The 15,346-nt window shown below is 35.7% G+C and overlaps 1 protein-coding gene across 1 annotated transcript in view; it reads right to left on the reverse strand.

The window, feature by feature from the left end:
* PAP23 (purple acid phosphatase 23) overlaps positions 1-15,346 on the reverse strand; it is a 123,731-nt gene that overhangs the window by 33,375 nt on the left and 75,010 nt on the right. Inside the window, exons 5-6 of the mRNA XM_089809025.1 lie at positions 7,220-7,437; positions 6,768-6,958 (exon numbers count right to left, since the gene is read on the reverse strand). Coding sequence (XP_089665151.1) covers positions 6,768-6,958; positions 7,220-7,437 — 409 coding nt within the window. The remainder of the gene's footprint in view (positions 1-6,767; positions 6,959-7,219; positions 7,438-15,346) is intronic.

Below are 15,346 nucleotides of genomic sequence, written 5' to 3' on the forward strand. Positions count from 1 at the left end.
CACAATTTCTCAAATTTGAAAGGGCAATTGCTGGAGCATTTATCCTCTATAACCTTCAGCTCAATGACATAGTGCTCTGATCCTAATATTGGTTTTACTTCAGAGTGGAATGAAATAGGGACAAAAGAAAAGTCCCCATAAATAAGGAACCTATCTAATCTTTCTGCGATATAGCTAAAACCTTTCCTTCTATTATTTCAGGTAAAGGTATTATTTGAACATGCTATTTCCATCAAACCTAACCTATTAACACAATCAAAAAACTCCTTTGATGCAAAAGAGAGACAATTGTTACCCCCTCATTTCTCTGAGGGATGAAGGATAGCATTAAAACCCCCTCCAAGAATGCATAGACCATCTTGCTCTATACTAAGACTTTCTTCCAGTTTCATCCATAGCCTAGACTTATATCTATTGTTGATTGGACCACAGACATTAAAGAACTTGTATAGAAAATTAGATCTTATACCCTTTACTAAACCGTAGATCCAATTACTATGAAATTTTAAGGAGATAAAGACATTCCTTGGATCCCATAACAAAGAAAGCCCACCTGAAGCTCCTTCTATTGGGGAGTCTCTTACCTCCCTACAACCTAGAGACCTCTTAAATTTACCCATCTTTGCGCTATTTAATTTATTTTCTTGAAGAATAATTATGTCAGCCTTAGTATCAGAGATGCAGTGCTCTAAGAGTAGTTGCTTATTAGGGGCATTTAGGCCCTTAACATTCCATGGAATGATATTCATAGCATTGTGGGAAGGATCTTCCCCTACCTACATAAAGAATATCAATAAGTTTAACCTAACCTTTAGCTACCCCATCTCTAGATCTCAACTCTTGCAACAATTTCCGACCTCACTTCTTCAGCACTTTTGCACAATCCGGAGCTCCTTTGCTTGGGAGGGAAAGTCCTAAACCTAAAGGTCCTAAGTTATCCTCCATTATTTCCTTATTGGTTTGAAAATCTATCATTTCCTTATCAGCACTAGAGGCTATTTCCTATTCCTTGAGGTCAGCTTCCATAATTTTAGAGATTAAAAAAGATTACTGCAACTTCACCTCCTTGTCATCACAAACCTCATCTAGAAACCAATTCATTAGATCATCCACTACCATATTGCTTAGAGCCTCTATTAACATATTGACTTCTGCTTTTTTCAATTGGATTTTGCTATGTTTGGGTTGGATTACTGAAAAAACCTCCTCTTCCTCTACTTCCTGACCAGATCGAACTACTTCCCTGGACGAAGTGAGTTGAAGAGTAGTTTTCTGTAGAGGGAACTCTTCCTCAACATTACCTAGACTAATGATTACCAATTTGAGGTGGGGAGGGCAGTCCCTGATCTCTCCCTCCATTTCCTCTCCTAGATGGATCAAAAAAACCCCCGCTGTTCTTATTAAGGGAGATTTGAATGTTTGGGGAATTTCCCGAAAGATCCTGATGACAAACATCTTCAAGTAAAGAAACAATAGAAACTAGTTCTAATCTAAAAAGACCCTCGGCAAGTCTTGGATTGACAGAGATAATATTACTATTTACATTAATATTTAGGGTTTTGAATTCAACTACATTAACATCTACTCTAACTATAATAATTGACCTAGAACAAGCAATATCAGACTCTACCTACTGTACACATGATCCTAATTTGCAACCTATAATTTTGAGTGTATCTTTAACCAGATATTCAATTGGCAGATTAGGAACAAGGATTGCTTTTTCTATTACAAATTTCGTTGATTGTTTTGGATCAAAGAATGAGCTTCATTCTAGAAATTTTATAGGGTAATCATTCAGAAACTAGGGTTTCCTCGTACAGGAGCTTATTTCTTAGATCTAAACTATCACAAAACAAATATATAAATTGAGTTTCCATCATTGTTAGCTTAGCATGCTTTCCTAGAAGATTTTTAAGCCAATTAGCAATAGAACACATCTCCACACTGGGGCATGTCCATTGGGCAAAGAGTCCTCGATCTTGGCATCTTTTTTGAACATAAGTAATCTCATGTTCTAATGGGCTGATCACTTCTCAATTCATTTTCTTTGCTTCCTTGATGCAATTCAAAGTTGTCGGAGGTCCCTAAGTTGGGGGGTCCTTCCTTCTATTTGATCTAGAAGATGAGATCAGATGAGATTCATATTCTGTCGAATCTATCTTCTGAAGGGGGCCAAAGGCATCAGATTGATTTGGACGCCTTCTTCATTATTTCTAGGGAACCTAGCCACAAGTCTAAGCTTTTGCCTTCCGAGGTGATCTGATCTTGAGTCTAAGAGATCAGACCTCTATCTATCCTTCCTCAGATTCCTTGTTTTTTGGAAGCAATTTCAGTGATTGATAGAAGGAAAAAGCATACTTTGTTCACCAGAACTGAGTGCATTTTCATCAATACCATGGAGAATTAGAGAAAGAATTCGCCATTTTTCAATTCTAATTAATTTTTAGTTTTAATAAAAGCAAAAATGTACTCCAATAAAAGTCCAGAAAATAAATGCAAGGGCATTGGTGGCTCAAGTACTTTCTACTTTTCTGACATACCAAAATTTTTGGATTTCTTTTTTGTTCACTTAAATAAACTGATAATGCTCAGACAATTCTAAAGAACATACAGATAGATGCAAGGGCTTTCGCAAATCAAGTTTAATTGACTTTTCCCGACCTACCAAAAATTTCAGATTCCCCCCATACGCTTATATAAACAAAATAATGTTCAAACAATTCTAAATAAACCCCTCAAAGAGCGAAAAAAGAGAGTTGATTCCCAGAAATAATGTCTTACAACCAAGCACTATTTAAACACCAATGCATTTAAGAATCCCAAAAATTAACTCATTATATTACAACTGCTACATAAAAAGGGCAATCACAACACAAAACAAAACAAAAATTGTTCATTTCATCAAATTTCTGTAACAAAAACCCTAAAAATACTCAAACTTGTTGTCCACCATCCTGCATTGGCTCAAAAACAGCACAAGAAAAAACTAAAACCCTGCCCTTCTTCCTCCATTATTTTTCACTTTTAGTCTGCTACAAAAGTTGGGGATTATTCACCATAGCTTGCCAGTTTTGAGGAAGATCAGTTGTCAAAATGTGATGGGCTCACTGCTTACTGATAATCAATTTGCTTCTTTAACAATGAAAGTCACTGCAAAAGACTGGGAAATTTGTTGTTCCAACAATGAAATTTATTGATCAGATGCTTGGTCAACAGTGCCTGGAATTGTCAGATGCTCGTGCATGCAATATTTGAATTGAATTCGCTGCTTGTAAGACTATTTTTATCATTGAGAATTTGTTGCGTGTGAAGATTCAAAATTCACTAGTTTTTTTGATATTGTGTATTTGTGCTGCTTTTTTCACCATAAACTGCCTTCTCTTGATTCCAATATGCAATTACCATTCTAGAAATATGTCTATACACTTAATGGAATTCGCACTTGATTAATGGTGGTTGTGCCTTAGGGTTTCAAATTTTGATTTCTTTTATTCCCACTTGATGAGAAGATGATATGGCTCAAAACATAGATTTATTTCACTAAAAGAAGACAACACGAATTTTACTCTGCCTTCCTTCGCTCACTTGCATCGTTTGGGTGTTATTATTTTTCCCCAAAACTACCTATTATCCACTCCTATTTCCACGTGGATGTGACTAACTGTCTGGTACTTTAGGTACTCTTTTAAAATAACTAGAGGCAATCACCACCTTGTATGAAGGAAGAATTTGTTGTCAAAAATAAAGGAATTCGCTACTTTGGAACCTGCAAGTTTGATGATTTCTGATTCCTGAAGATACAGCTTCCACCAAATTGTGAGTTTTTTCTAAATAAATTTTATTTTTTTTGTTATAGAGTTAATCTATAGTATATATTAGCTTACAAAATGGCAGTTGTTAGCTGTAAATTTTTGTCTCTGTTATATATAATTTTGTATTTGTTTTTGTTATTATATTTTATTATGTAAATACTCGACTATTATGTAGTTAAAAACTTATATAGTGAGTTAACAATTTTGCAAAGATAATGTGGAGTCAGTCATGATCATTTATAATTTTACACAGCATCATCATAAATATGTCAATTATGGTAAATTGTAAGTTTTATAACTATAGTTAACAAATAGAAGATAATATCAGTTACATTAAAGCCTTTTGCCTATAGGAGTTATAGAAATGCATTAAGCATCTAGGAGATAATTGCAGGATAAGAGAGGATTGTTAATTACCCAGCTTAAGCTCTCATACTTTCTTGGAATGAGCTTGAGTTGGCACCCATTACATTTCAAGAAATCTACATATCTAAATTGTAATTTTGCCAAAACTAGAGGTTTAATATCCTATTTTGTGATTGATCATTTCTTCAAACCTTTTAAGGATGTCCTTTTAGTAAGATCTCAGGAAATGCAATTAGTAAACTTCAGAAATTTTCTACTTATAATTTTGTAGATGTTAAAGTCTCTTCTCATGTTTATTTTAGACCTTGTGCTCCTAGATAAAACTGACTAGTTTATCACTAAGGAGTACCAATTTTTTTCAATTTAATCAACAGGGCCTAGCACATCGTTACCTACTTTTGAGTTTTGACAACTTTGTACTTAGTTTATAGGTTGACTTTGTACAAAGTCACAAACTATGTTGTAATTGGCATTTGACAGTTGTCTCCATCTAGTTATCTTTTATGCTATTGTGGTATATTTTGTGCAATGAAATCAGCAATATTTATAGAAAATTATAAATAATGATTATCTGTTATGAACAATCTACTAGTTTAACTCTTAGTTATCCAGTTCTCCCCCTAGCCCTTAAAACTGGTTCTGGTTCCACTTGGGTTTAAACCCCAATTGGTTGGTTCCTCGAAGCCGAACCTAGGTCGAACCATGGACAAATCGAGTGCAAACTAGGGAAGACCTATATAGCCCGAGTTCGAACCAAGTACAGTGCTACTGAGAAACACTATAATTTAGTGCAGAAAACAATTATTACAAAATTTGAATAAAGATCTTGAATATTACAAAACAAAATTTGTTGAAGTTCAAATATTTATTGCATCAAATTAAACTAGCCCTTAAAATTTCTTCCAATAAAATTTTTATATCCAATAGTTGATAATGACCACTGTCAAATTAATTGGAAGCTCTATACAGTGACAAATCATATTTCAAACATTAAACAACATCTTCAATAGGTGAAGGGAGTTGCAAGCTACAATATTTTTCATGTAGGATGTTATTTATAAACTAACAAGCTCTTTGTACAATGTAAAAGTAATAAGCGGTTGACAAATTTGAGAGCAAGGATGTTATTAGTGTAGCTGATCCCACTGACATTGGCATTGTTTGTGAATCAACTAATGCCTTTTATGAAGAAGATGAACATTTAGATAATAAATTAAATGATTGATACTTGGTATAAAATTCTAATTGTTTGAAGTACAAACCATGATACTTGATATTATTTTAATATTTTGGTGTTGATAATAAATATGATGCTATGATTACAAGTTTATAGTGTTTTTGTTGGTTTTATGATACTATGTGGCATTCTAATCTTGATTCATTCTTCTAGGCTGCATACATACATACATACATACATACATACATACATACATACATACATACATACATACATACATACATATATATATATATATATATATATATATATATATATATATATATATATATATATATATATATATATATATATATATAATTTTTACATGTTTTGTACTAATGAACCCAAAAGAATCCAAACCCCATTTCAAAATTTTGCCGTACAAGTGAACTGCTTCTCCGAAGTTGAACCCAAGCTCGAACCAGTGACTAAGGTTTAACTCTATTTTATTTACTCCCAATATATTTATGATGCAGAAATGCCTCTTGATTTTTTTTAAAAAGAAATTAACTGTTTTATTTCCAGTTTTTATCTTTTTTGTAAAACCATTTTTTCCTAATTTTATCCCAATTTTTCCCTGATTTTTTCAAAAAAATCATACTATTTTGGTTTGCCAATTTTTTCCCAAAATGATTTTTGCTTCTATGGTTCCATCAGTGTTGTGCAGTCAATGATTATTGTTGACCAACTTCTGATTCCATCTGATGTCTTCCTGATCCAACTTCTTAAAGAAAACAGTGCTAGAAATGTTGGCAATGATATGCTACTGTAGCAAATAACTTTACGAGCAAAAGTAAAATGACAAACCATTAACGTAAACAGAAAAAATCAAGGGGCAATAACTTTATTACACCAGACCTAGTGTAGTTCAAAATGCTTGGCATACAGTGAAATGATTACATCAGCACCCTTAACCTAACAGCAGACTATCTATGATACCAAACAATTCTTTGATAAGACAAACTTGTTGATCCAACCATTGATAAATACAGAGTGACAAACACACTATTAAAGATTACAATACAATAGTTAACATAACTAAGCCATGTACAAAAATCGTAAGTTTATTTTATAACAGTACAACTCTGGAAACATTGTTGATGATCACTAGTGTGCTAATTTGCATTTTCAATCAAAATGAGCCACACCATTTAGGAACTTTCCATAACATATATGTGCTTCACTATTTCGAATCTTGCTTGAAAGCAATCGGAAGCATAGTGTAGTCAATAAAAAATAAATTGTATTTAAAGACACTGGTTTTTTTGTTTTGAAATTTTCCTTAGTTATTTATTATTTTATTAATGTAATTCACTATACATCATAATTTTTGGTGATTGGAGAATGCAATAGTTATGATCACTTACATGTCCAGAGAATACTATGTCCACACCAAACTCATATAAAAGGTGTTCCATTTCTTGCCTCATACACTCAAACTCTTGGTAATGTGAAGAATAACTATTATACCAAGGTGGATGCCAGGATGCAACTAGCCATGGTGTAACTTGTCGATCTACATTTGCCAAATCTTTCTCTAGCCAAGTATATTGCATGCCTGTTTTCGGAAGAGTACCAAAAACATTAGATCTATTTAAAAGATATAATATTTTGCACTACTTTGATGATTAATATATTAAATAGTAAAATAGAGTTCCAAACTTTCTGTAATGATTAATTAATAGTAAAAATTGATATTTTGACGTTTCAATAAACTCTTCCATATTAAGTTGACAAACGTCCTTTGAAGAACATTTAAAATGAACTATTCAGCATACCAAGTTTGCCAGAATAACGTTGAAATTGAACATCATTTTACCAGTTTTATTGTAGTCAACATATGCCCCTAGCATGATGAAATGTATTCCGCCCATGTTGAAGGAATAATAGAAATTACTGTTTGAACTGCATTCTTGAGACGGTACAGAAAATCGAGCCTTGTAAGAGATAAACTTGGCTCCTTTTGCTTGAGGCTCTATTTCATGATTTCCTTCTATCACCATCATGGGCACCCTTGAGGTCAATGGCTCCACAAATCTAAGCAAGACGAGACAATTGGTTAGTTGGGAGGATAACAAAATTGGCTATTTGTTTTAACTATACAATTTTCAATCAGCTCCTTCAAATGAATATACTTAAAGAACAAGTTAGTGAAGGTAATCACTCTTTAATCAGCATCAAGGACACAATTAGGCTGAGAAAAAGCATCCATCCCCCAATGATGTCTAAGAAGAGCAGAAAAAACATTAGAATATCTGGCCTCTTAATTGGCTGGGCTGATATACAATCAATTTGTTAATAATGTTGAAAACGGAAATACAGAACATATGCATTTAATCTGCAAATTCAGAACTCAAACGTAGCTTGGTAATCATGAATGAACTACTGTTACCTAGTGATTATGGGACTGCTAACATAGGCTGGGAATGCAGCTGAGGCAACTCTGGACACCCTATCATATCTGAAACTGATACCATAGTTCATTTAACTCTTGTAAATCTGTACTTTTTACACAGTAGACACTAGCTATAGCATTATCTCCCCCTTATTCCTCCTCATAATGCCATGGCCCACTCCAAAAACAAAGAAACTTGTATCTATATGTGTGGCTAGGAAGTTAGGGTCTTAAAGGCTTCCTTCAAAGCATCAACTCCTTCAAACTTCATTCCTAGAGCCTCATAGCCTTATCTCTTTCTAATGGTCTGCAAGACAAACCATAATAAAATATAAACTACCTTCAACCTTTAAAAAGTTCTACACACCTTGAGCGCCAATATTTACGGCCAAATTATGTCCGTTGTACAGCAAGCTTGTAGGATTAGCATTTTATGTCCAAAATGGGCAGTTGGTTTAATACAAGCTTGAAATGGAGCAGCCAGCTAAATTCCAACGTATTCCTTCACCAAAATTGCTTAATTTCTTAAGCCTCAAGGCAATCTTGGAATGGAACTTTCAAGAATCCTTCAAAAAATATCAAACATTCAACATCTGTGAATCTTGAAGGAATCCGCCTATAAATTAGCTCAAAGAGATCCTGTCATCAGACCCAATCTTTGCCAGGGCGTTTTCATGCTGGAGCAAAAAGATGAATGGTTTCTCAATCTTCAAAGTTAAGGTTTGAATATAAAGTCCCAAGATTGAAATTCTTTTCTCAAACTTCATTTTTTATATCCCTTTCAACATTTGAAATATTATATTTCATTTCCTTCTCAAGTTGACTTTAATATTTGTCTTTAATTCATCGCATTGGCCCCCAACTTGTCATATGTTTTTTGAATAATTCAAAAAAAACACAAACATAAGCTCAGACTTGATATTGGAAATCAGGATTGCAAGATCATCAAATTAGAAGATTGAAAATCAAACTTTGACGAGCTCAAACATCTCTGAGTTTTAGAATCAGATCTTTGGCATTGATAGCGAGACAAATGTCTCTCCATATGGTGTTGCATGACACGTCAAAAGGTGTAAGTGCATCATAGATAAAGGGTTCGAATGAGATCATACTGGTGTTTGAAAAGCTTGAATCTGCATTTCTCAATTTATTTACATATAATCAAGTCTTAAGAATACGGAGTTCGATCATGCATTTTGAATTAGAGGATATGTTCATTGAAAGTATTGTCACTATGAGCTTTAATTGTGAAAGCGCTAACTCTCTTGATTTGGTATTAAAATATGAAGTTTAAATGATAAACAAGGTAATGTGGTTTTGCAAGGGGAAATGGAGGCTGAATATGGAGCCAAGGCTCGAGATGAAGTACAAGATAGAGATGTTCAAAATGTCCATGGACTATGGCAAGAATTTCAAGCAAAGTACAACATGAGGAATGCATGCATCAGCAAGCTACAAGGTGAAGGTCAAGTCAACACGATACAAATCCAAGGTCAAGTTCAAGTGGAATTCAACGTACAAAGCCTACAAGTCACAAATAGAACACAAATGCAAACTTGAATTTCCTCTGGAAATCCAAGTTCAATTGGATGGTCCAACTACATGCCACTCTTACACCACTTTTACAAGTGCCAAATCAACATTATCTTCAAGATGACATTAAGATTTCGAGTAAAAAGCTAGTTCAAAGTTATGAGGAGCTTTAAAGGACGAATTCGTGAAGATGAAGTGATTTGGGAATTTACATCAACATAATTTAAAGGCTTGATAATGTTGAGTATCAAGAGATATTTTCCCACCGCCAAAGGATCTATCAAGTCCACGAGATAAGCATTTTGATGTGGCACCCATTCATCTTTAACCAAGTTACACCAAGTGTCCTAATGGGAAAGCTCAACAATATTATAAGAGTCGTTGAATTTTCCAAAAGGGAAAACCCAAAGGAAATTATCTTTTGAAAGAAGATTTGTTGTAAGCCCATTTGGCATTTTATAATCGGACTATTAATTGCTGCCTTCTTTTGTATGCTTCTACCTAACCCATTTTCTCATTGGCTCTCAAAAGCATTGTAATTGTCAAGCATTTAATGCTTATAGTTTTTAGGTAGATCAGGGCTTTGGTGGATTAATCTTAGCCCTCGATCTTAAATTGATCAAAGCCGCTCATTGTACTTGGAACCTCTATAAAAGGCTATAATACTGCCAAGATTATTCATAGTTCATGATTGGTCTTCATGGTGGATTGCATTTGTTATTTGGAGTATTGCATGATTTCGACATTTCCTCACTTAGGAGCAGGATTTTGTTTCATGTTGAATAGAAATAAAATAAAATGTCCCCTTTTCATAATTAAGCCTTAGGGAGCAAAATAAGTCTACTCACCATCCCGATAGGCTGATTTTGAACTTAATGGATGCTTTGTAGACATGTGGTATAGTGCTTTGTGCTAAATCAACTAACTAATATCCCAACATTGAAGTTACTTATGATGTTAAAAAGTGTCCATGGTGACTTATGTGAACTTAAATATTTATATGATTCTCAATGTTGAAGGTTTATTTTATTATTGTGGGAAAATGTTTAATTTGGAGCACCACAGAATCTCATAAGATTGAGCGCACTTTTGTAACACCAAGAAGGTGGTTGCTCGCATGCATTTGGGTTTGTAACGCACAGGCATTGTTTCCATGCAGAGCATATATAGACATGGGTGTCTATTGTAAACCATTATGAAGATTGTGAATGTAAATTGAACTTGTGCTTCTTAATGATCGCTCTCACACTGTGAGAAGGTCCTGAAGACACAGCACGAGAGAATCTAGATTGGATGAAAACCCAATCATCAGTGGAAGTTTGTTTCAAAACTCTCCTTTGCACATAAAGATTTGAAATAGCGGTGAATTTATTCGATATATTTCAAGTGCTTTGATTTAGAAGGAAACCTAGCATAGTGAGGTCCAAAAGTTCAAAGTTTGTATGTGTTATGAATCATGTTGAAGGCAGAGAAGCATTATATACAACATTGGTCGATAGTATATGTGCATGCAAACTACTGTTACAGTTTTAGAGTTAGAGTTGCAAAGTCATCCAATTGGTGTTTGACGTGTTTGAATTTGATGACCACAGTTATTATTTTGTATCTTGCAACAACCCAAGAAGGCCAGTTACTCTATCATACGCTAAGCTCTCCTTTGACGGTGTTTGTGATCTCTATGAGTTACACCAAGCTTACTTCGTAGAGAGGAGAGCACAAGAGTCCTTTAGCATCATCTCTGACCTAGATGACCTTAACCAATTCAAGTGACACTATATTGATACTCAAGTCCTATTAACTCTGATGCATTTTAAATGCTATATGTGAAATTGCTACCAATTGCATCACCATAAAATCAAAGGCTAGGATTAGCCTAGTTGAGAATCTCTTAATGGGAGTCTACTTTGCATGATACATTTGAACACCTAACAATAACAATGAAATTTTGATGAACTGTAGTCTTGTGTATTATGTCATTCCTTATGCCTTCTTGAATGCAATTAGATTATGTTTATTTGTATATGAAAGAAATGCTATATCGTTTGATGTTGTTCCATTGGTAGCTCTCTTCCAATAGCTTAGGGACGTTGGGGTTCCAGAGACTCTTTTGATGGCTATCATGAGGTTTAAAAAAGACAGTATGCACATTTAAGACTCCACAGGGGTTCTCAGATCCTATTTAAAGCACCATCGGCATGAAGCAAGGCTTGCCTCTCTCCCCTACTCTCTTTGGTATCTATATTCATGAGCTTGAGTCGTTCTTTTGGGACTTCTTGTTCCCTAGAGATGGTTGTTACTTACACCAAGTTTTGATCTCCATTATACTTTTTGCCAACAACGTGGTTTTGTTTGCCTCTTCCCCGAAGGGGCTCCAATAGCTTCTAGATGGGCTAGCCTCCTTCTACGATTTGCAATAGTTGTGAACCTAGGCAAGACCCAGGTGATGGTCGTCAACTACCTGCAGACATCACATCTTCACTTTTTCTTTCAGGGTGAGGAGATTGAGGTCACTTCCTCCACACTTACTTGGGGATTAACTTCTCTAGGCCGCATTTCAGCAAAAGATCTACCATACAGCCCTAGGTTACCAAGGGCCTAGGTTCCCTGGTTATGCTTGAGAGACAATACTTTAGACATCACTTCTAGGATTCCACGACCAAGATGTTTGTCTTGGGCTCCTTGATTAGGCCAACTGTCCTCTATGGTTCTAGTATATAGGAGCGCTCTCTCTTCGAGTACAATTGGGCTTTAGTTGAGAGATTCTAGACCCTCCTTCGACGCATTACCAAATGTCATCGTTCCACTCTGCACCATATCATCTTGGTCGAGTTTAGGGCTCACCCTTTCAGGCTCAAGGCCATTTTTGACTTGGTCTAGCTTCTACATCGGCTTCAATGCTTCATCTAGCGGTTGCTACAAATACTCTTACCTTGCTTATTGCTTGTCTAAGGCAGTGGCGACTTTGGATCATGTTGGCAATTCTTGTTATAGGTTTGCCAAGCCTCTTCCCTTCTTGGTTCAATTGGGATCACAATGGACTACCTTCCCCCTTCCATTTCTCCCTGGATGCCCATGTTCACCTCCTCCTCTCATAGTAGGAGTTGAATGAGCACATCAGGACCGACACCTACAGATAGTACATTACTACGACGTGGAGTAATCTCCTGAGGGGGCTCTATCCAAGGATTTCATCTTTCAATTGTTTGGAGCCCATTGATGGTAGGTCAATACATTGTTCTTCCTTTCCTTGTTCTACTTCTTTAACCAACTCAACGTCTATTATTCTGTCACTATCTGTTTTCTTTTTCTTTCTGGCCTTTGTCCTTGATCTGATTACCCATACTATAGGAAAAACTATTGTGGATGTTGATGATTTGCGAGAGGTACATCTTTTGGCCTTGGATCTGTTGTCACCTACATCACGAGTCTGAATATCATCATCAAAACTTAGGGCTTAAGAAACGGATTCAGAGATCCCTTCAGATATCGTGACATGCAAGTCTTGAGTTTTCACTTCCTTCTTCTCTTTGAGCCACTTCTCAATTATTTTCACCATATTAAGTGTTCTCATTTGTAGGTCATCCTTCTCGATCTCAATCTAGTTCACCTCAAGCAACGGCTGATTTTTCACTTCTTCAAATTGTGGATCCGTTATTCACAAACCATCTTCTTGCACTCTCCTTCAACATCCATTTCAAGTCCTAGGGTTACAATTTGCGATAGTCGAAGTCTACCCCAATGCCTCTTTCTTACCTCAACTTCATCCAAATAGTCTTCCTAGAAATCCCCGAGATGAGGTAGGGATAAGAATTGATCTTCTAATTTTAGACCTTGTATGGTGAATATCTTATTATCAAAGCCTTGTCTAGCTTTGTAGAACTGAAAGTCGAATCTTCTCAAATCATACCCAATACTTACAGTGTCAAAAAACGTTGTGCAAGAGAATAGGCCCAACTCCAAAGGAAAAAGACTCCACTCTTCTTCTGGAAGATACTTCTTGAAAACCTAGCTTAACTATCTGCATAGTTCAGCTAGAACGAAGCAGTCCACAGGGTACCTAGGTTACTTCACTAGTTCTCCTTCCTATCCCCCTATCCAGATGTAGGTTAAATGAGGATACTGAATCTAATAGTTATCGTAGATGTTGACCATCTTCCTTGCTCCATCTAGCATTCTTTTAGCCAATATATTTGTTATCTCAAAAAACAACCTCCTAGTAAATACATCATTTATTCTCATGTAATCTTCCAGTGTTTTCTCTCCTTGCAAGATACGATAATATTCATAAACCTTGATGCTCTCAAACCAAGGTTCATGGGGGCATGCCTACACATTCTTTCATACAAGCCAAACAGAAATTAGGTACGAGGCCATAGAGAAGTCTTTGCCTCCCAAGCATGTCAGCTTTAGTTGATCCCTCATGGCTTCAACTATCACTTCCCCCCAATCTAAGTATTGTTTCCTTCTAAGATGATCTGCACAAAGTACATCCATTGGACAAAGAGGTGGGCTTGAGAGGCTCCTTTCACTCTATGCAATAACACTACCAAGTCCCTAGCGTAGGGTTTCATATGTTCTCTCGTGAGAGGTTTGGCAATCTAGACTCACCCTTCTAAAACTTAAACAACCAATTTATGGCTATAACACTCTAGTGTTTATCAACACATTTATTGAGCCTCATAATAGAAAGTGAAGGAGTAAATTCTGAGCAAGCTTTCTCAATAGTTTCTCTGTCGACTAATAACATAATTTCTCCATCATTTTTTTGGATACATTGGTGTCTCGCATCGTATCTGCTGATACATTCTCTAATAAGCTATGGGCATACGATGGCAGGAGGGAATGCAGTGACATCAACCAAGCCACTTTCTGCAATTTTTGACATAAAGGGCTCCCTTGCTTATGTTACCAGCCTTTCCCTCTGCTCATGTAAGTCATAGTGCATAAGGGTTGTATCTCCTATTATAGGACTTGCACAAACTAAACTAGTGGTATTGTCGAATATATGGAAGGCAGACTTCATGGTGACTGTGGATTCACCTTAACCAAAGGCAAAATTTCTCTAAAACACCAAAAAACTGTAAATCATGAATAGAAGAAAGTTTTTGAAACTCGCCTTTTTAGCTAAAAGCATTTGCAACCTCTGCACATGTACAATCACCTTTTACCTTCACCACTCTACTTCAAATTGGTAATTGTAAATGATTAATAAAATTTTGCCACTCTAAATACTCGTAACAGAGAAAATCTCTAAATTAATTGCAACATCCCTTCATTCATGTTGAATGACCGCAATGTGACATTTTTGCGGCATGGGAACTTAATATCTGTCACATCACGACATAACCTTGCTCATTAATGTTTACATTTGCCTCGCCAACTCACCTATTTTTAATTGCTTCGAGGTGTATGGAATATACCTTGGGAAAACAAATGCCTTGGGAAAAAATTTAATTAGAATCACATTTGCAATACCATGAACCATCATGAAACAAATTAACATGTCTAAAATATCAAAAAACGTGGTACATCGGGGTTCATGCCCCTTTTTCTGGCCCTTCAAACCTTTAAGTTACAGTTTATAACAGCATGGGTTGATGTCACTAGCTGGTGAGACCAGCAGTGCGCAAACGTTGAAGCTTGTTGAACCACAATGAACCTACTTGAGCATGGTAAAATACAGTTCATAGTGGTTCATCAAGTTCAAAGTGGTTTGATGGATTTTACAAAAGACTTAATAGATTTCAAGGAGAAACAAGTCTTAAATAAGGGATTGACAACCATGAACCCTATGGGCTGTATGAACCACGAAGAACCTAGTCTTCAAACAATGAACCATGATGAACTCCTTCAAACAAGCCTGGACTAAACCGAACTCTTAAGGGAGACACTTGAGTTTGGAGACTCCGAGGTCAAAATTCTAGTTAGCATACAAAAAGGGGGAAAATAATGAGGGGATGCATAGTATACCAAGTTACCAACAAGCATATGTTATGTGAAATATTCAAGATCTATTAC

Source organism: Cupressus sempervirens, chromosome 11 (genome assembly GCF_028749045.1).
Source record: "Cupressus sempervirens isolate cs-2001-9-10 chromosome 11, ASM2874904v1, whole genome shotgun sequence".
NCBI lineage: Eukaryota > Viridiplantae > Streptophyta > Pinopsida > Cupressales > Cupressaceae > Cupressus > Cupressus sempervirens.